Genomic DNA, 20,385 nt, shown 5'->3' with positions numbered 1-20,385 from the left:
CACTTGAATCATGAAAACCCCATTTCGGTCTTGTCTCGAGGAAGTGGAGACATGGATTTCAAACTTGTTCCCTCCTACTGAGCGTGTTAAGCGTCTTACAGCAGTTATACTTACATGGCTTGGTGTAGGTCTTCATCTATGGGTATATTTCCCAACTCTCCAAACATCAACAATGAAAGTCACTCTCCAAGGACCCAATGATTGGTTTGACTACACGAGAGAATTCTTGAATACTTGTGAACAAGCTGCCAAAGGCTCAACAGGCAACATGCTTTCTAAAGTTCCCGAAAAATGGCCCTATGGAAAAACAGATTACTACGTTAGTATTTTCGGTTATTGCAGAAAGTCTGAAGGTTCCAAGCCAGTCTGTCATAGGACACTGGCACAGTATCCATTCGAAGTCATCATGCGTGATATTGGGTCAGTTATTGCCGAACAGACATTGGAGAGGAAGCTGGAGATAAAGAAAACCGCTGAAAACTGGAAAGACCAAAGTATTCTCGCTTTAAACCAGGCCATAAGGGCGTCACTGTCTGGCGAAGTAAACAAATATGACAAGTTTAAACGTACGTATCGTCACCCAATAGACGGTTTTAGCTTGGCTTTATTCACTATAGTCTTTACTTCCATTGCCTTGGTAATGTTACGTTTACTTGTTGACACAACCCTGTTGGACTGTCTGTTCTCTCTTATTGGTCCATTCTTCCATTCTTGGATTGGGTTTTTTGTTATATTTTTCCAGAAAGGTGTCGACTTAGGAGCTGTTCAGGTAATAAACGACTGTGGGGGGCTCATTGGTATATTGTTTAGCATTTGGGCTCTTCTATTTGTGGCCTTTTTTATCACACGGCCCAAAATCACTCGGTATTGATGAAGTTGACCTTTCTCGAGAGCCACCAGCGGGAATCTAATATGGAGTGGGCATTTCTTGTCACTGGAATCCAAACACGCTTTTGCAAGCTTCACCTAATACACTTACCGCTCTTTATTTCAATTTAAATTCAAGCCAAACTGATATCAATTGGTAATCAATAAACATAAGCCTTTCTCCACACTCTGTTCTTTTGCTTAAAAATATTCCCTTCACATTCTTGTGCTTCAACTTGCATGGACTATACTTTCCCTCTGGAGATTCACGGGTATAAAACTGCCCAGTTGCGACCTTCATCGATCCCCAACCAACTACAACCTTTATCCACTCAGCATGAATTTCCTCAGCATATTATCTTGGTTTCTTATGCTTGGAAGTCTTTTCCTTTTCATCTACCTATTATACCCTGCTCAAAGCCATGCACTAGTTAAATGTACCGTTGACTCGCCAGATACCTGGTACGACTATGCCAGATCTGTATTGGAAGCTTTCGAAGAGATTTCTCCAGGCTGTACAGACAACATGGCCGCATCCATTCCAAAGACCTGGTCTCGGGGCAGAACTGTGTACTTTTGCACTGCTTGGGGGTTTATAAAAGCTGACTCTACATCTTCTTTAAGCAAACTTGGCAATCTTGAAATAGCTCCACTTCGTCTAATCATACACGATATCATATCGATGATGTTGGAGGACCAAGTGCCTGGGAAGCAAAAGAGTCAGTACTATGCCTCGTCGTGGATCAGGCAATTTAACGAAGCTTATTACAAATGTGAAAATGTCCTCGATGAATTTAGAAAAAGGAACTTGAGGAATTTGAACGAGGGGGAAGATATAGATGGGAATGCTATTGAAGTATTCACAACTCTTGAAACTAAAATAGGTTATGACGAAGTGATATTTCCCTATCTTTTAGTACTGCTTGGCTCGCTATTCGGTAGCTGCTTGTTGTTTTTGGTGCCTTTATGTTATTACTTTATGAATGTGTTATCGTGTATGCTAACTCTCCTCTTTTTGGCTGTGTTGTATACGGGCAATCGGAAGTTACCTGCTTCCAAAATTGGGCTTCTTAACATGACAAAAGATAAAAACAATTTCGGCTTTCTTCTTGTTTGCATAGCTTATTTCCAGGTCCTTGCCAACGCTATAAAGATTTATCGTCTGTACCACGAAGACAATTCTTGTTGAACCAGTTACAAGCATCCACACTCAGAGAATCTCTGAAAGCACCTTAAGCTGCATGTCAGTTCTTTAAGTATTGATATATGGTACCCAGAAAATATATGTTCTTTTCTTCAACAGTAAGGCTACAAAGGCAGTGATCAGAATTAGGGCGTTCATGAATAGTAACGCTGAGTCTACTTGCCAATAAATTGCCTTTTTGGTGCATTGTAAACCAAAATCAAGTAATTCTGGACTTCTTTCAACCCTGATTCCATTGATGGCTCGAAATAAGCGTTGTTCTCTCGTCAAATGTGACATTCCAAGCGAGTGTGGAAGTTAATGGCATTTTCCTGTAACTCTGCTTTCATTCATTTCAAGCTAGAAGTAGCACATGTATAGTTGAAGATTTTATCATTGGCCTATTGAAAGCTTTAAATGAAACTCTTCTCTTGTTCCATTCTGAAGATTCCTGGGTGCTTTCAGATTACGTATGTGATTGTCTATTCCCCTTTGTACATGTTCTCGTCGCCTAGAGCTAGTGGCTTGTCATGAAAATCTAAAAAAAAAAAATTTTTATCATTTACGGCTGCTTGGTAATGTAATATACGAATTGTTTCTATCTATATAGTAATTCATGGTATGTAGAGTTCCTAGAATCACCCAGACCAAGAGAATCCCAAATCTCCAATACATATTCATCCCTAATGACCATCTTCCTTCAGTTATACCCGACGACTTTCCAAACTCCAATCCCAGTAACTTTAATTCACATTCACATGAGGAAGCATATACATACATATATATATAAGTAGCTTCCCTGGAACAGCCCTACTCCACCTCCACTTCCCAACAACTCCTCCCAGTGCCACTCCAAAAGTCCAATCCACCTAACCCAGGCACCACCTAAACATACACTTACTCTCTTTCTTACCCATTTTCTACCCCCTTCCTTTATCCAACCACTTCTTCCTCCTCCACTCCCCAGTTAACCACTTTTCGCAGCCAATCTGCCATGCATACATTGTTTACTCGTTTGCAGCCATTCCACCTCCACCCAAATCCACCCAACCCCAGCCAATTCCAAATCACCTCCCAAACTCGTCAATCCAGCATCTGCCCAAACTCATCAAATCCACCCTCCATCCCCCCAACTCGCCAACTCCTCCAACTGGTCCACCCTCCACGTCTTCAGACTCGTCCCAGTTTGCATACGCGAAAGGGTCTTTTGCAGCTTCGCGTAAACATCAAAACCTCGAATCCATCGCCTTCACTTCCTCCATTTCCAAAACACACCTTCTGCCGCTCAGGCCTGAAAAGTATGCCTGTTCAGAATAACCTAAAAGAGTTGAAGGCCTGGTGTGACGTGTCCAAACCGTACCTGCCGCCGCTGTGGCATAAGGACATTCTTCTACGCCTGGGAGGACTGGAGCCTCGAAGAGACCCGATCTTTAAGTTTCCTACTCAGACGCTACCGAGGGACCAGGCGGTTGGTGATCCTGGAAATTCGAATACAGAGCGTCTGGTGCCGTTTCTACCGCCGCCAGCGAAGAGGGGCTCGTCGCCAGTGCCGCTTATGGCTTCTACGCAGCTACAGAACCAGCTAGACGAGTTATCTGACTTTAGTGACTCGGAATCGTTGAAGTTGATCGATACGAGGGCGCTACCGCCGCTTAGGGCGGGAGGAACGAGTCCTAAGAAACAGAGCACGATCGACTCGCTACAGGCCCAGGCCCAGCTGGTACAGCTGGGACTGTCGGGGTCAACTGCTCCAACGAGGCCAACTGCTCCAACGAGGCCTTCTGGACAGCCAAACACGTCTTCTAGACCGTCTATACCGCCTAGACCGTCCCTACAACGTCAAAATACGACCAAAACCCATGGAGCAGATGAAGACGTGGAAAAGCTACAGGCGTATATACGTGTCTGCGAGGCCAAGATCAATTTGCTAGTCAAAAGGCACTCGGTGAGTGAATCCACGTCTCTTTCGCTAGACGCAAAGAACCAGTGGGTTTCAAAGAACTTTGCTACGAAATATGGCGCTGTTGACGCGCAGCATACGAAGATGAGGTCCATGTTCACGTTTCTTGATCCTCCTCCAGCTGAAGAAGACCTTTCGAAGATATCCAGCTTTTCTTCTGAAATACCGCCTACGCCATTGGGCATACCGTCAAGCATACGCATAGATTCGCCTGTTATTCCGCCGTCTTCACAGCCCCAGGCTCGGCCAGCCCAAAATATTGATAATAATGAAGTCCAGATCCCGTTTTCTCCAGAACCTGAGCCAGCGCCTGCGGTTTCTCCAGCTCGTGAGGGGCCTACAGAAGTGCCTACTTCGCCATTTCAGCTTTCTCCGTTTTCGCCTACTCAACGTACTCAGGCTAATGACTTTGAACGTAATAAGGAAGAGGCTCGCCAAATCATCATGGAAAACCGCCGAAAGAAAAGAGACGGTGAACTTCCCCCTCAAAGTTTATTTGTTGATGAAGATGATATGGAAGACGACTTTGGTGAGGATTATATGGATGGTTTAAGATCGTCTCAGGCAGACGACCAGGAAACTGATTTGAGTGGTTTCATTGCAGCCGATGATGCTGAGTCTATCGATGATACTTACATTAGTGCTCGAGCATCGCAAATGGAATCTGGACAAGAGTATAGCGATATTGAAGATAGTGCACCACGTCTGCCAGAAAGAAACGATATAGAAGATGAACTTCAAAATATCAGATTGTCTCAAGATGTCGCTGAAAGATATGGCGTCAAGTATGCAACTCAGATGGCGAAAAAAGCCGCCGAGGAAAATATTGAAATGGTTGACCTCAGTGACGAAGAGGAGGAAGAAGTCAACCCTATGGACTTTACTACCCAACTTAACGAAGCTCGTGATGAGATTGTTGAAATTCCATCTGAGGACGACATGGAGGACGAAGATATGGCGGCGCTTAATGAACTTTCCTATACGAAAGTCAAGGTGGAGCCTAACCAGGTCATTATTAGTGATGAAGACTTCAGCGATGACGACGATGAGTTACTTCAGCTTTCAAAATCTGTGGGTAAACTGAGCCAGACCGAAAGGAGAGTTATCCCTGGATCTGAGAAGTTTGCAAATGAAGTGTATGACATTTTAGAAAAGACATTCAAGCTTAAAAGTTTTCGTCCAAATCAGCTTGAGGCCGTGTGTTCTACGTTGAATGGAAAAGATGTCTTCGTGTTAATTCCTACGGGAGGTGGTAAGTCGCTTTGTTACCAGCTTCCTGCTCTCGTTAAAGGTGGAAGAACAAAAGGGACAACACTTGTCATTTCTCCGTTGATTTCGTTGATGCAAGATCAGGTTCAGCACTTGATGGATAAGAATATTCGTGCTGGCATGATCAGTTCGAAGGGATCGAGCGCAGAAAGAAACGCCACTTTCAAGTCGTTGACTTCAGGTCAGCTCGACCTTGTTTATTTATCGCCAGAGATGGTTAACAATTCGGTAAGAGTTCAGAAAGTGCTCACAAAGCTTTATGAGAATGAAATGCTTGCAAGAGTTGTTGTTGACGAAGCTCACTGTGTTAGTTCTTGGGGACACGACTTCAGGCCAGATTACAAGGGCATGAGTATGTTCAAGGAACAGTATCCTAATGTTCCAGTTATGGCGCTTACTGCAACTGCAAACGAAAAAGTCAGACTTGATATTGTCCACCATCTTCGCATGTCGAATCCTGTTCTACTCAAGCAAAGTTTCAACCGTACAAATCTATTCTATGAGGTCAAGAACAAGCCCTCTAATATTTATGAGTGGATCAGAGACTACATCATGCAAAACAGACGTGGGCAGACTGGTATCATCTACTGTCATTCCAAACAGTCCTGTGAAACTACTGCTCAAAAGCTTAATGAATTCGGTATCCGAGCGATGTTCTACCATGCTGGTATGGATCCAAATGAGAGATTTGATGTTCAAACCAAATGGCAACATGATGAGTTGCAATTGATCTGTGCTACTATTGCTTTTGGTATGGGTATTGATAAACCTGATGTTCGTTTTGTTATTCATATGTACATCCCACGTTCTTTGGAGGGATACTACCAAGAAACAGGTCGTGCTGGTAGAGATGGCAATGAGAGTGAATGTATCATGTTTTACTCGTATAAGGACGCTCGAAGTCTTCAGAGTTTGATTCAAAGAGACGATAAACTTGAAGAAGAGGCCAGGGAATCGCATCTCTCAAAATTGAAGCAGGTTGTCCAGTATTGTGAAAATAAGTCAGATTGCAGAAGAAAACAAGTTTTGCATTTCTTCAATGAAGAGTTTGATCCAGCGAAGTGCAACAAGAAGTGTGATAATTGTTGCAGCGAGACCGTTGCAGTGGTGAAAGACGTCACTGAGCATTGTCAGAATATCGTTAGGCTTGTCCAACAGATCCTGCTGGATAAAGTCACCACCATTCATTGTCAGGATGTCTACAGAGGTTCAAGAGGCGGCAAGATCTTGAAAATGGGCCATCATGAGAATGAGTACCATGGGCTTGGAAGTGGCCTTGATAGAGGTGCTATTGAGAGAATCTTCTTCCACTTGCAAAGTGAAGGGTGTCTTTTGGAATACCAGGTAATGAGAGGTGGATTTGCATCTTCTTATGTTAAATGTGGACCAAACGCGAGAGCATTGTTAAATGGCGGCAAAAGAATCAAGCTTAGTTTTGCCCAGCCAGAGTCTGCCAAGAAGAACGACAGAGTCAAACTCGTTGCTTCTGGAAATGGAAATGGCCTTAATACTTTCAGGTACCAGGATTCGTTTGTCAGTGCTAGAGAGATGAGAAACCAAGAACAAGAGAAGGAGAACGTCTATCAAACCACAAAGAGCAAGATCTCGTTGCCTCGACAAAACTTCAACGGAATGGTTACTGCCAATAACGAAGATTCGGTGGAACGAGCATTTGTTGAATTGAGAAATATCAGGCAGCAGAAACTGCAAGAGCTCAGGTTTGCAAGGCCCAACTACCTCGTTGCAGACGATGCACTCAAAGAAATGGCCATCAAGCTTCCAACCAACGCCAGAGACTTTGGCAAACTCGAAAGTATCAGCAAAGACCAGGCGCCGTATTTCCAGTATTTCAAGAAAGCTTTGGGTACCTTGGCAAGAGAACGAAAGAAAGGTTCGTCTGATTTCCGTTCGCAGAGCACGCAGGGAAATAGCACAATCAGTGAGACTACATCACAATACTTCCCACCTACGCAGAAGAAACGATCTCAATCGCATAAAGGCCCATCTCAAAAAAGACACAAGGGTAGCAACAAGAACGGAGCAAGAAGCCAAGGCGGGAAGAAGGCCGGTAGAAGTACCCAAAATGGGTCAGGAAGCGGGCCCGGGCTCGTAAGGCTGATGCCCATATAAACAGCGGCCATTAATGAACGAATGGCGCTGGAACATCAAGAAGTGGAGAACTACCAGACCGCTGGCGGTCGGTATACCCTTCACGAACATATTCCTTTATAGACGGAGAATAGAGAACTTCTCGAACAAAGGCTGGACATTAACCAGCGATACAGGAGGTGAAGAGAAGGCGAAGGTGGAGACCAGCAGTGAAGAAGGTACTACTATTTGTTGGTTGTGTCTGACACAGCCTTTCACCTTCACTGACCTTCTATCTCCTATTATCAAAACATCCAACCATACCCTTCTCTCATTGGTCCATGATAATCAACAGGGCTCCACCACTTCTTCTCATGATAACAATAGAAACGCCCCAAAACGCCCTATATTTCGTGTTTCCAACTGTTTGGCCTTCCTCATTGGTCAAAATCCAACATGCAAAGCCCTGATTTCTTCTCCTCATCTACGAATGCCCGCCAAGCGATAACCTTCATACATCTTGCTTTTTCTTTGTCTTTCATGCGTGAGTGTTTATTCAACAAATTTTCGCTCGGAACAATTAACAAGCGCTGAGAATTGTTCCGGCTCGGACTTGCACATTCGCCCCGCCGAAGCCCCACCCGCACCCACCAACAGAAAAAAAAAGAAAAAGCATGCCCCGCCTGAGATCGGCAAGCCGTCCCACTGGAAAAACTCCCCTTCTATTGGTCCAAAACACTCATTTATCTCATGTGGCAACTAACCCACACGATCTTTCCAGAACATTGCTGGATTGTTATTATTAATAATTAGACGTCAAACGGCTTTTGGGTACCCTGCATAGACATTTGCTGCGCTGCTAACTCATCGAACAGCACGTCAACGTCATACCTAAGCTTTGGCCATGTTGGGTCCAGAAGACAAAGTAAACAGAAGGGGGGAATCCAGAAGATACTGGAGACTCTAATATATGGATTTTGTGGCTCCCTGGTCACCAGCTCCGGGGAATCCCCGGAACTGATGCCCTGGGGCCATCCAAAACACCCATTTCGCTCGCGGTTGTTCCGTAAGCGTATTGCAGGTTTGCTCCTGCATGCAAGAGGGGCTAATCCAAAACTTAATCCAGACGATTCAATTTACCCCTCCCAGGAATTTTGCAGGAAGGAAAGGAAAAAAAATTGGTACCGAAACACCCAGTGCAAAAAATAAAAAATAAACCAACCTCACTTCACTTCCTGTTCTTCCTTTAGTTTCCAACGACACTTCCAGAACTCCTTCCCCCTAATCTTCCCGTTCCTCCATTTACCCTTGCTTCTTGCTGCCTGCTACCCGCTTCGCCCGCTGCCAGATCATATTTCTCAGCGTGATCTTGACAAATAATTGGACAACCAACCCCAATTGAAATACCACTAATCTTTTTTTCCACCTCCCAGTATGTCCAGAAAAGAGTCCCCTCGTCGTCGTCGTCCAAGCTTGTCAAGGCTGAACCTCAGGTGGTGTCTCTACAATTGCCCCAGCCCACGTTGGACCAACCCTCATCTGACTCCGACTCAAAGTCAGAGTCTCCAGACGACGTGGCCATAGAACAGGCGTGTGATTCGTGTCGGAAACGCAAGTTGAAATGCTCCAAAGGGTACCCTAGATGTACCAAGTGTGAACAGCATGGGTGGTGTTGCTCGTACCTGCCACGCACCGTCAGGTCACCGTTGACCAGAAGACACTTGACTGAGGTGGAGAATAAGTTGGAGAAAGTGAGTGAAATGCTAAGGATCATGTTGCCTTCGCATGTGAGTCTTGACCTGCTTATGGATAGTCCTGACTATGTGGAGCAGTTGATGAGCTTGAAGGCTAGTAGTGGTGGGTCTACGGCTCAGTCTACGGCGCAATCGCCTTCAAACTCGATATTTTCCAATGCTGGCAGCCGCCACGACCACGAAGACGATTCTGTGGCTTGCGATGCCCAGGAAACTGCCAATTGGGATAAGGTTCGTGTGAAGCAGGAGATTATTGATGATTTCACGTTGAACAACATCCCCACGTCTCCGCAGCTGCAGAGGATCCCCACGGCGCCAATTGCCAGTGGTAGCCGAGATCTGTGTGCAACGACCCACGGCCACTCGTTAACCAGTCCTTCGTCGGTGTTGTCGTTGAATTCCATTGAGAACTTTGACTACGACGAGCATATCGACTCAGGCGGGTTCCTGGAGCCTGATTTCAAAAGACCGAAGCTCTCGGCGAGTGCGTTCTCGCCAGAGTACACGTCCATATTTAACGAAGTCATCAGCGGCGACTTCTAGACGGCATTGACATTGACATTGACATTTGCATTGATCACCTTATTCCCCAGCACACATCCATTTTACGAACCAGACCGCCCCAGCGCGGAAATCACGACCAATATACGATTCATATGAGCCAGACCAGAGGTTTAGTAGACTTTGTAGGAGAATTGAATGAGGTAAGGCTAGGCAGGGTATTTTGCAGCCAAATGTGAGGCATGTATGGAATGCCTAAGGTAGAAGCTACAGTCAGGCAATTGAAGGCATAGAAAGGAAGAATTCAGTCTTTACATGTAATTGGGCATCAAAGAATGTTAAAAGTCTACTTTGGATTATTTTATTAGTTTTTCTAGAAACTTTAGGTTTACAGTGTTGGTGAGAACTGGTGATGGTTTCGCAAAATATAGTGAAATATCAAGAACTACTACAAACCACAAACATTCAAGTCCCCCTAAAAAGGTATAAAAACGTGTAAAAGTAGCCAAATTCGAACTTAATCAATTACCGAATCCCACTTAATCCCCCTATTTTCATTTCTCCCCAAATCCTACGAACCAAGTTCAACTTCACCAATTAAGCCCAATAAGCTCCATCTGAGCCATTCACCGCTAACAACCACCAACCAAAAAAACCCCCAAAATCAACAAAACTCAACCTCCACAAAACCCTTGTGAAACCGCCACGCTGGCGTTTCGTCCTTCCACAAATTCCACCTCTCGAAGCCGTCCATTGCCTGTTTGGGTGATTTCGGCGTTTGCCTTTTGTGTACCAATGGCTGCGAAATTCCAAATACCGCTATGGCATCAACTGATGTGGAAGGAAAGGGAAGGCTAAGGAGGGGAAGATGATCAGAAGAGAAAGTCAAGAAAGGGAATATAGTGGTGCTTTCGAGTCTGGACTTGAAGTACTTGTTAGGTTAACTGTGAGATCTGAAAGGTAGAAAGGTAGAATTCCAGATCCAGAGAAACACACAGATGGTGGTATCAAAGAAGGACGCAAGATAGGTAGAACTGGGGTTCAATGGCAGATTAAAAGTGAATTTGGAGGTAATATATAAATGTAAATGAGGAAATGGACGCTTGTGTTTGGGTAAGGCTGACTCATAATATATGGTGCACTTGAGGTGACTAGAGGTGACTAGAGGTGACTAGAGGTGACTAAAGGTGACTACAGGTGACTATTAATTTCCAGATCCCAAGGGCAAGTATAGCCAAGGGGTACAAGAAATGGGTTCTTAAACCACGTAGTACTAGTAGGAACCCAGTAAGTACTTTTAGTCAAAGCAGACGTACTTATCAGTCCAACTACTGTCTCTATTCACCTCTGGCTAGTCATGAACTAACACTCAACGAGCAACCTTAGAGCACTCTAGAGGAAGATAATAATAGTAATAGTCTTTTAAATGAAAGAAAACTGATCTAAAAAGATAACATAAATGAGCCTTTCATCGGTTTCTGGTCATTCTGGGTCACTTATACAACTGGCCAGCCTCTTATCACCAACCGGCACCAATCACCGACCAAGTACCCCACCAGTCACTTCAAACCTAAACCTGGAATAGCCAAAATGCACATATGGAGAGAACTCATCACTTAGAGCTTATCAGCAAAAGTATTTCCGCAACTCAATACTACTGGCCTCTTTATGCTACCCCAGGCTGACCAGATCTACTAATAGGCATATCTAGGAAGTACATCCCCCAAACACCAACAACAAACAAAAAGCACCACTTCCACCGCCAACCCATCTTTTCATAATTTAAAGGTACAAAGAGCAAACCGTGAACCCAACCTACGTCCCTTAATTCCCCATTTACGCCCAACAGCAACCACTTCTACCACTTCTACCACTTCTTCACCTTCCAGTCTGATTTCGCAGCCAGTGCTATTTTCCGCATCCAGGGTTATTTTCCGCAGCCAGTGACACTTTTTCGCAGCCGACTGTCATTTTCACGAGCCAGCCTGACAACGAGGACAGCTCTGGCTCCATCAAACGAAACACCCACAGAATTAACGAAGAAGAAATAACAAGAGAAGAAGAGATCGCCAAAAATAGAACAAAAAAAACAACAAAAAATGCCCAAAATATGTGGGAATTTCCTCCCCTTATATACCTCTTTTTCCCTGCCTCCTCCCTCCTCCCTCCTTCTACCTACGTCATTTCTCACTCTCCAGCCTGGCCTGGCCAGTCCAGAAGCACATGGACCCAGAACAACCCCCTCCCTTACTTCTTCACTTTTCACGCTTTTCTCTACCCCATATTCACCTGACCATAGTCAGCCAATAATCATCTTTCCTCTACGTTTCCTTTGTCCTTGCCTTCCGACTTCTTCCTGTCCCCTCTTGGTCGGTCGGTTCCGGGACGGAGCAAGGGTGATGGGGTTTTTGGGAAAACGGGTCAGGGTCGTGCGCGCACCGCTCCAGCCTCATCCAGACCCCCAAAACACACCCTAAAACGGCTTTTTGTTTCTTTAGCTACCCTTTCTTGACTGGGTTTCTTAACTTACTACTTTTTCCACTTTTATATTAGAATGCCATGTCGTCTGCGTTGAAAAACCTCGCCGCGTTGAAGAGGAACATCTCCAGACGCTTGAAACAGGCCCTTGAAGAGCTCCAGGAGAACTTGGGCCAGGAAGGCTACTGGGGCCAGAGTCCAGCTCCGGCTCGGATTCCAGTGGCGGTGCCTCAGAGGTCTCGTGGGTTCAAACGAATGAATATCACCAGCCATAGATGCTATAGCACGTTTTTCGGCACCAACCATCTGTTCTGGAGCTGCCGGAGCATTATATTCGAGAAATGGGGTGCTTTGGGTAAGAACTGTGGGTTCAAGGGCCACCAGTTCCGGTTTTTCAGCAGTTTCTGCCCGTTCAGTAAACACGGAGCTCGGTACCGTGTGAACACGGCGCTTTTGACCCAGAACTTCACCGCTAGAAACGGTTACCACTCCCTGAGCATGCTTAGGCTCTGTAAAGTGCCTTCAATTACACATTTAGCCCAGAAAGACCTTTGCCAGGCGTTTGAGGAGGAAGAAGACCGCAAATGGAATATGAATATGCAAGGCGCCGTAGCGCAGCTCTTTTCCAAGAACGAAAAGGCCAGCATGGTCTCTGTGTTGCACGAGGCTGAAAAGTCCATCATTCTGGCTGTTGACTCTGCCGCCGCCATCCCTTCTACCCTCAGAACAAACATTCTTTGCTCCCCTCGTTACCATGATCTCGTGAAGAGACTCGCCGGATGGACTTCCTCTGAACATGGAGAAGCCAACCCAGCTCTTGATGCTCGACCTGTCAGCTCAACTGGTGTTTATGTGGATTTCAGATACGGACCTCGTATTCTGGTGCCCCAGAAGTCAATTTTGACCGCTGACGTGGTGGATGAAATGGTAGACAGCTTGGCCAGATACCGCGAGAAGCTTGCTGAAGTCCAGGAAGATTTGGCCCGTTTGAGTGAGTTGGGCGAGTTGCCTGTTGAAGTGATTGCAGAAGAAGGTGTGATACGCGTGTTTTTCCCTAATTGTGACAGGGAAAGACTCGAGACTCTCTTGGTGGAGAAGAACGTCGTAGGAGGCGTGATCCACGAGGGAACTCCCGGTGACGGCAGCGGAAGCTCTTATGAGTCGGTCCTATCACTGGAGTCGCTTTCTGAGCTGGATTACAATTACTCTGGAAGTGAAAGCGTCCGTTGTTCTTCGTCAGAGGAGCTCTCGGGTGGAACCAGCTGGTACCTCAGTACCTTCACCTCCAACGACGCCGCCATGCAGCTGCCGCTGCTAAGCTCAGGAAGCACTGCAAGCTCCCAGGATAACGATATCTTGTCGCTGAACCTGCTGCAACGGATGGTTCGCTTGGACGAGTCCAACATGTTAGGCCCCGTTCCCACGTCGCCAGTGGCCGTGCGTATCGTTGAAGAGGAGCCCGTGTGGGCACTTTAAGACTGTGATGAGAAATGACTATAGTACGAGAATGACCAACTTTAATGATCCCTTTTTTTTTATACTAACTCGTAGCCACCCTTGTCAGGAGATATATTTGGGTGCAAATGTCCTGCACCCAAGCAAAAAGCCCAGATTCAACCGTCTTGGTCCCGGCTGCACACCAGTCTCAACCTAAACCTACTTAACTATTGATACCCCAGCACTTCTGTGATAGCAATGGCCAAAAAAGGTGGAAAGAAGAAGCTGCAGAAAGCCAGGGCCGAGAATGGCGCCGAAAGTAATCCCGAAAACGCTTCCCAAAACGGAAACTTCGACCAGCCCTCGTCCACCGAGTCTAACTTAGACTCAACAGGGTCTACTGAAGAAAGAGACAATGACGACGATGACGAATTTGCCGATTCCCACGAGGCACATACTCAGGAGGATACTACGGTCTTGGAGGAGCCCGTGGCAGAAGAATCTGTTGCTCCTGGAGCTTTCCCGGCGGATCCAGAACCAGAAACTACCATAGTGGAAGATACCACGTTACCTCCAAGAGATGGAATCCATACCGTTGTGGAAACTGGGTTATCTAAAAGTGATGCTCCGCCTACAGAGGCCCCTTCGTCGTTGCTTGCGGCCAGACAGAACGAGATTACCATTAAGTTTGACTCGAAGGATGCTGCTGCCCGTTCAGCCATTGAGTCTGGTCGTGAGAGCATTGTAAAGACTTTCAATGGCATTAAGAGCACTATAGGATCAGCGCCCGAGCTTATGGGCGGCGTGGATATCGATTGGGACTTCTGGGCACGTGTTGTTGAAAACTACGACGAGTTAGTCCAGGAGGAACCGCAGTCGGTGCAGCGTGCTGTGGCAGATGGTATTCCTAAAGAGTTTAGGGGTATTGTGTGGCAGCTCGTGAGTCGTTCGAAGAACCTTCAACTCGAGGAGCTCTACTTCCACTTAAAGAATGAACAGTCTGTCCATGAACGGGCGATCAAGAGAGACTTGTCTCGTACGTCGTTCTTTACCAACGTCAATGCTGCCAATAAGGCTGACGAATTGTTCAATGTGATCAAAGTATATTCGCTTTTCGACCCTGACGTCGGGTACACTCAGGGCATGGTATTTATTGTTGTGCCGTTGGTGATGAACATGAACGAGGCTGAGTGTTTCTGTTTACTTGTCACCTTAATGAAGGACTACGGCCTTCGGGATTTGTTCTGTCCAGAAATGCAAGGCTTGCACTTGTTGCTTCACCAGTTCGATCGTTTGCTTGAACAGTGTCTGCCTATTTTATATAACCATTTGGTGCGCCAGGGCATTCGACTGCTGATGTACGCATCCCAATGGTTCCTAACGTTCTTTAGTTATAAGTTCCCATTGGATGTGGTGTTAAGGATATTTGACATGGTCATAACTCAGGGCATTGAAGCTGTGCTTCGTTTGGCGGTGAATTTGATGTTGCGCAATGAATCGAACTTGCTTCGACTCAACTTTGACGCTCTTCTTGAATTCTTGAAGCTCAATCTTTTTAATATTTATGTCAGTGATGAATTTGTCGCTTCGGCAGAGAAGCCAGAAAACAAGAGATTCTCTCTTTTGGGCCGCAAGAATACCACCAAAACCGGTGCAAACTATTATAAACTTGATGCTTTCGTGAAGGATGCTATGCTTGTGGATGTATCTCCTGCTGATATTAACCGTTTCAAGGCAGAATTCCAGCTTCTATGTGAGAAGGACGCTGCCAGAACCGAGGAGATCGAGGAGTACAGAAAGAAGAACGGCGAATTGCGCTACGAAATCAAACAGCTCGAGACCGAATTCTACACCATCAACAAAGACCACATGAACGTGGTTCAGGAATTGGTGAACACAAAGGTCGTGTTGCCTGACGTTCTAGGCGACATTGAAGAGCTAGAAGCACAGGCCATCTCGCTTGAGAAGGATATCCAAGAGCTAGAAGCCAAGGTTGAGAAACTGAGCACACTGCTTCCGCAAGACGTTGACTCGAAGATCCAGGATCTTTTAACGGAAAACGCTAAAGAGACAGAGAGGTTTGCCGAGCTCGAGGAGAAGTTCCACGAGTTATCGATAGAGAACAAGAACGTTGACGCAGAGTTGAAGCAGAGAGGTGGGAAGAAGTGGTTTTGGTAAAAGCATTAGAAAGAACATGGTAAAGGCAATAAACGCAAACGGTCGTTATTGATGGGGGATGTAGGCAAGTGGTTGTTGAATGGCTGCGAAGTGGTGATCTTTAGCTTGATGAGCAGCAATTGGTGAGCGGAGAACACAAGAAAGAGCGAAAAGAGTAAATGACTGTTTCTATTGAAGGAAACTAGAGGAATTAATTATTATTTGTTACTTAATATTCCTGGTTACTTGTGTTCTGGTCTTAGTATGAGATATGAGACATCACCATATGCTGTGTGCCAACACCAACCAGGAACAAAGAGGCAACATAAAGGATACAAAAAGATACACTCAATAATAAAGCCTTATCAATAGCTACGGAAAAGCCTTTGGGTTGACGTTGGGGGTGGTGGGCGTGGATTTCAATATGATCACGTGCCCAGGGCTTCAGCCCTAACGATCAAGATGTGCGCACTTGACTAGTGAAAAAAAATTTAAATCTCTTCTTTTACCTACTACACCTAATCAAACCACAAACATGGCTAGAGGACCAAAGAAGCACCTTAAGAGATTGGCGGCTCCATCCCACTGGATGTTGGACAAATTGTCCGGCACCTACGCCCCAAGAGCCTCTGCTGGCCCCCACAAGTTGAGAGAGTGCTTGCCATTGATCGTTTTCTTGAGAAACAGATTGAAGTACGCTTTGAACGGTAGAGAGGTCAAGGCTATCTTGATGCAAGAGCACGTCAAGGTTGACGGTAAGGTCAGAACCGACTCTACCTTCCCAGCCGGTTTCATGGATGTCATCACCTTGGAGGCCACCAACGAGAACTTCAGATTGGTGTACGACGTCAAGGGTAGATTCACTGTCCACAGAATCACCGCTGAGGAGGCTTCTTACAAGCTCGGTAAGGTCAGAAAGATCGCTTTGGGTAAGAGAGGTATCCCATACGTTGTCACCCACGACGGTAGAACCATCAGATACCCAGACCCATTGATCAGAGCCAACGACACTGTCAAGATTGACTTGGCCACTGGTAAGATCACTGATTTCATCAAGTTCGACACTGGTAAGTTGGTTATGGTTACCGGTGGTAAGAATATGGGTAGAGTTGGTGTTATCACCCACAGAGAGAAGCACGAGGGTGGTTTCGACTTGGTCCACATCAAGGATGCTTTGGAGAACACTTTCGTCACCAGATTGACTAACGTTTTCGTTGTCGGTGACGAGGCTGGTAAGCCATACATCTCCTTGCCAAAGGGTAAGGGTATTAAGTTGTCCATCACTGAGGAGCGTGACAGAAGAAGAGCTCAGCAGGGTTTGATTGCCTAAACAGGTCGGTCACTCTTCTGTTTCCTCTTGTAATCATAGGTATTTAAAATACTAATCTTATTCATATTATATGTGATTTGTAGGGATTGTGGGGTGGGGACTTGAAGATACAGCATAGAGGATGGTTAAAGATGGTTCCAAGGGTGCTGGAGAAGAGAAAATGGATTAAAAGCATTGACGGGAAGCCCACTAGCTTCTAGTAACCAAGACAACCGGAGATTATAGCTCATTTCAAGTGCTAATGGTGCTAGAGGTCATCAGATGCCTATCCGAGTCTCTTAAGCCATTATCCATACCCAGATGTCCCACAAAATTCACTCAATGTTTCTAAGTATTCCAGTAAGTCCAGAATAGCCTTACATACTCTTAAAGTAACCTAACCACAATCATAAATGCCCCTTGTGGCTATTATCTACCCTGGTAAGCACTTTTCGCAGCCATTTACATGTACCAGCAGTAGCCCAGTAGCCAACCAAAGCACCTCCCCAAGACTTTCCAGCCCCAGGAAGATCAAGGGACAATCCAGTAGTGCTTATTGAACCACCCAGAATGTTTGTTACCTCCCCATACATTTACCATACCTTACCACCACTACCCATAACTACCACTACCCATAACTACCACTACCCATATCCACCACTCACCAGCCATCTACCCCAACCAACCACCATCCACTCCCATCCCCAAACCAAATCCCCCAAACCAGCAACATTTCCAACCTCTTAATTACTCAACCAGATTAACTCTCAACCGCTAATCACCAATCCTCCATCTCTCCCTATTGTGGCTCATCTCACTGGCCCAGCTGGCGCGCTTATCTACCTTCTCCAGTTCTCACTACTTACTGATAACCACAACTACCTACTCCATGATACTCCACCACTTTACCACCTTCATTGGCCTTCTCGCCCTCTCATTGGCCACAGTCGCCTCCAATTTACGAAACCTCGAATACGGCGACCTCAATTTCCTCCACACCACAGATACTCATGGCTGGTACCTGGGCCACTTGAACCAGAAGACGTATAGTGGAGACTGGGGCGACTTTGTCTCTTTTGCACACCACTTGAAGGAATTGGCTCATGAGAAGGGGCACGATCTTTTGCTTATTGATAGCGGAGACCGCCACGACGGGAATGGCCTTTCTGATATCACTAGTCCCAATGGTGCTAGGTCGCTTCCTATCTTTATCAAGCAGGACTACGACTTGTTGACTTTGGGCAACCATGAGCTTTACCTTGCAGAGAACTCAGAGCAGGAGTACGATATAGTGGCTGCTCACTTTAAGGAGAACTACGTTAGCACGAACGTGGAGTACTTGGAGAAGGATGAGTGGGTGCCGTTGGGGAATAAGTATAAGTACTTTAGGACTCCTATTCACGGCACGAGGATTTTGGCGCTTGGGTTTATGTTTGATTTTGCCAGGTATAACGAGAAGACGAGGGTGACTTCAATTGCTGAGGTTATCCGGAAGGACTGGTTCCAGGAGATTCTCGATAAGTACCCTGCTGAGAGCGTGGACACCATCGTGGTGGTTACACATGTGCCTATTACCAGGGACTGGAACGAGTTGGGTGTTTTGCATGCCGAGTTGAGGACCCATTACCCAGAAACGAAGATTGAGTACTTTGGCGGGCACAGTCACATTCGGGACTTTGTCGTGTATGATGAAAAGCTGGTGGCACTTCAGAGCGGCCGGTTCTGTGAAACTGTGGGCTTTTTAGGCGTCAATTTGAATTCCTCGTCGCTGGAGGCTTCCGATACGTTTACCAGAAGGTACATTGATTTCAATACTGATCTGTTCTTGCACCATACGAAGAAAGAGTCGCTTGAGGCGTTGGAGACAAAGAAAGGTAACCACGTCAAGCAATTGATCGCTGACGCTCGTAAAGATTTGGGCTTGGATGACGTTATTGGCTATGTCAACAATTCAAACTACTATATGGACTACGTGCCCGTGTCTCATCCCAAGAACCTCTTTAGGTTGCTTGCCAAAAAAGTACTTCCAACGCTTGATGCCGAGGAAGGCGTCGAAACCAGTGACGAAAGGCTTATCATTATTAACACTGGTTCGGTGAGGTACGATTTGTACAAGGGCCCTTATACTATCGATACTCACTACATCGTCTCGCCATTCCAGAATCAGTGGGTCAAGGTGACTGTTCCAAAGTACATCGCAAGGCAGATTGCCCCACAGTTAAACAAGAATGGGTACATTTTGGCCCTGGCTGAAAAGCAAAACAAGGAGGTTCGTTCGCTTAAACCACCTCATCAGACCGCCAGAGATATCAACAACAAGCGTAACCAGCAGCCAATTGATTTTGACGGGTTTGACGAAGATTTGGATGTACATGTCACCAAGCTTAAAAAAGGGTATGTGACGTACGATGACTTTGGAAATAAGGGTGACGATACTCCTCACAAAGCTGTGATCAACTACCCTATTCCAAACGTCGTTCAGAGTGTTGAGCTTGACCATACCGACCGTAGGGCTCCAGTGGATGTGGTCTTTTACGATTTTATCACGCCAAACGTCAAAGAAGTCTTTGAACAGCTCGACTACCCAATGCCAGAAGTGGAATTCTACTCCAACCACTACTTGGGCAAGTTACTCAACGACTACGTTGCCAAGAATGAAATCTAGTTTATTGGTATTATATGCTAATGATGCTGTCTGATGGCTTGTATGTGATTCTATAATTAAAGCTGTTTATGAGCTCAATGTCTGGACCACGAACAACGGCTTCGTCGATAACCATGTTCAAATTGAAGCCGTACCATGAACCCCAAATGGGTCTAGGTTTGGCATTACCATCTTGCGTCTGTACAAGGTCAGCAGACTCCCCTAGCCTCGACTTACCGCCTTCGTCGAAACGCACCTTACCGTTGACACTGATTGTGAACAAGCCAGTGCCTGGGATTAGGTGGCAGTCGAAGGAACTGATTTGATGTGTCGTTAGAGGAGTTGCTAGCCATTTCTTCTGGAATTCCAACCTGGCATCATTGGCTGGCGGTTGTGGTGCCAACGGATTACCGTCGAATATTATACCACACGTGGGTTTTAGCTGCTTACCAAACTGGGTAGCGTAAGCTTCAACATTAGGGAATTGTGGTTGAGCACTGGGTCCACTGGGGAAATACAGAAGATCCAAAGATGCCAAAAGGCTTTTCAAGAAGGGCTCTATGGGTTGGGCTATAAATGTTAGCTGGCCTGATATGCCAAGGGTTAAGGAAGATACGTACTTGGGTCTTGTTGGGTATTAGCTGCTATGTTCATGGGGCTGGATACTGGTTATCTTGACTTGAATGGGTGAAAAGATACCGATGGTGAGAGTGTCAGACCTGCAGGTAGTGCCCAGGT

The 20,385-nt window shown here is 45.9% G+C and overlaps 6 protein-coding genes across 6 annotated transcripts; all 6 read left to right on the top strand. All coding sequences in view use genetic code 12, as the record gives it.

The window, feature by feature from the left end:
* Positions 1–172: 172 nt before the first annotated feature.
* On the top strand, positions 173–2,056 carry CXQ85_003622 (uncharacterized protein; the record flags this gene model as incomplete). Its single annotated transcript, XM_025487256.1, has 2 exons — positions 173–566; positions 1,299–2,056. 2 exons carry the CDS (start codon positions 173–175, stop codon positions 2,054–2,056), a joined length of 1,152 nt encoding a protein of 383 aa, XP_025340704.1.
* Positions 2,057–3,350: 1,294 nt separating this feature from the next.
* Positions 3,351–9,664, top strand: CXQ85_003621 (uncharacterized protein; the record flags this gene model as incomplete). The annotated part of the gene is made up of 2 exons (XM_025487255.1): positions 3,351–7,353; positions 8,817–9,664. 2 exons carry the CDS (start codon positions 3,351–3,353, stop codon positions 9,662–9,664), a joined length of 4,851 nt encoding a protein of 1,616 aa, XP_025340703.1.
* A 2,517-nt stretch (positions 9,665–12,181) lies between these two features.
* CXQ85_003620 (uncharacterized protein) lies at positions 12,182–13,576 on the top strand (the record flags this gene model as incomplete). The annotated part of the gene is made up of 1 exon (XM_025487254.1): positions 12,182–13,576. The coding sequence occupies one exon, from the start codon at positions 12,182–12,184 to the stop codon at positions 13,574–13,576; it is 1,395 nt and encodes a 464-aa protein (XP_025340702.1).
* Positions 13,577–13,795: 219 nt separating this feature from the next.
* On the top strand, positions 13,796–15,715 carry GYP5 (Gyp5p; the record flags this gene model as incomplete). Its single annotated transcript, XM_025487253.1, has 1 exon — positions 13,796–15,715. The coding sequence occupies one exon, from the start codon at positions 13,796–13,798 to the stop codon at positions 15,713–15,715; it is 1,920 nt and encodes a 639-aa protein (XP_025340701.1).
* A 514-nt stretch (positions 15,716–16,229) lies between these two features.
* Positions 16,230–17,024, top strand: RPS4A (40S ribosomal protein eS4; the record flags this gene model as incomplete). The annotated part of the gene is made up of 1 exon (XM_025487252.1): positions 16,230–17,024. The coding sequence occupies one exon, from the start codon at positions 16,230–16,232 to the stop codon at positions 17,022–17,024; it is 795 nt and encodes a 264-aa protein (XP_025340700.1).
* An 868-nt stretch (positions 17,025–17,892) lies between these two features.
* Positions 17,893–19,668, top strand: CXQ85_003617 (uncharacterized protein; the record flags this gene model as incomplete). The annotated part of the gene is made up of 1 exon (XM_025487251.1): positions 17,893–19,668. One exon carries the CDS (start codon positions 17,893–17,895, stop codon positions 19,666–19,668), a length of 1,776 nt encoding a protein of 591 aa, XP_025340699.1.
* Between the last annotated feature and the right edge of the window lie 717 nt (positions 19,669–20,385).

Source organism: Candidozyma haemuli, assembly GCF_002926055.2.
Source record: "Candidozyma haemuli strain B11899 chromosome Unknown E_2014730914, whole genome shotgun sequence".
Taxonomy (NCBI): domain Eukaryota; kingdom Fungi; phylum Ascomycota; class Pichiomycetes; order Serinales; family Metschnikowiaceae; genus Candidozyma; species Candidozyma haemuli.
This window is presented reverse-complemented; position numbering and strand designations above follow the sequence as displayed.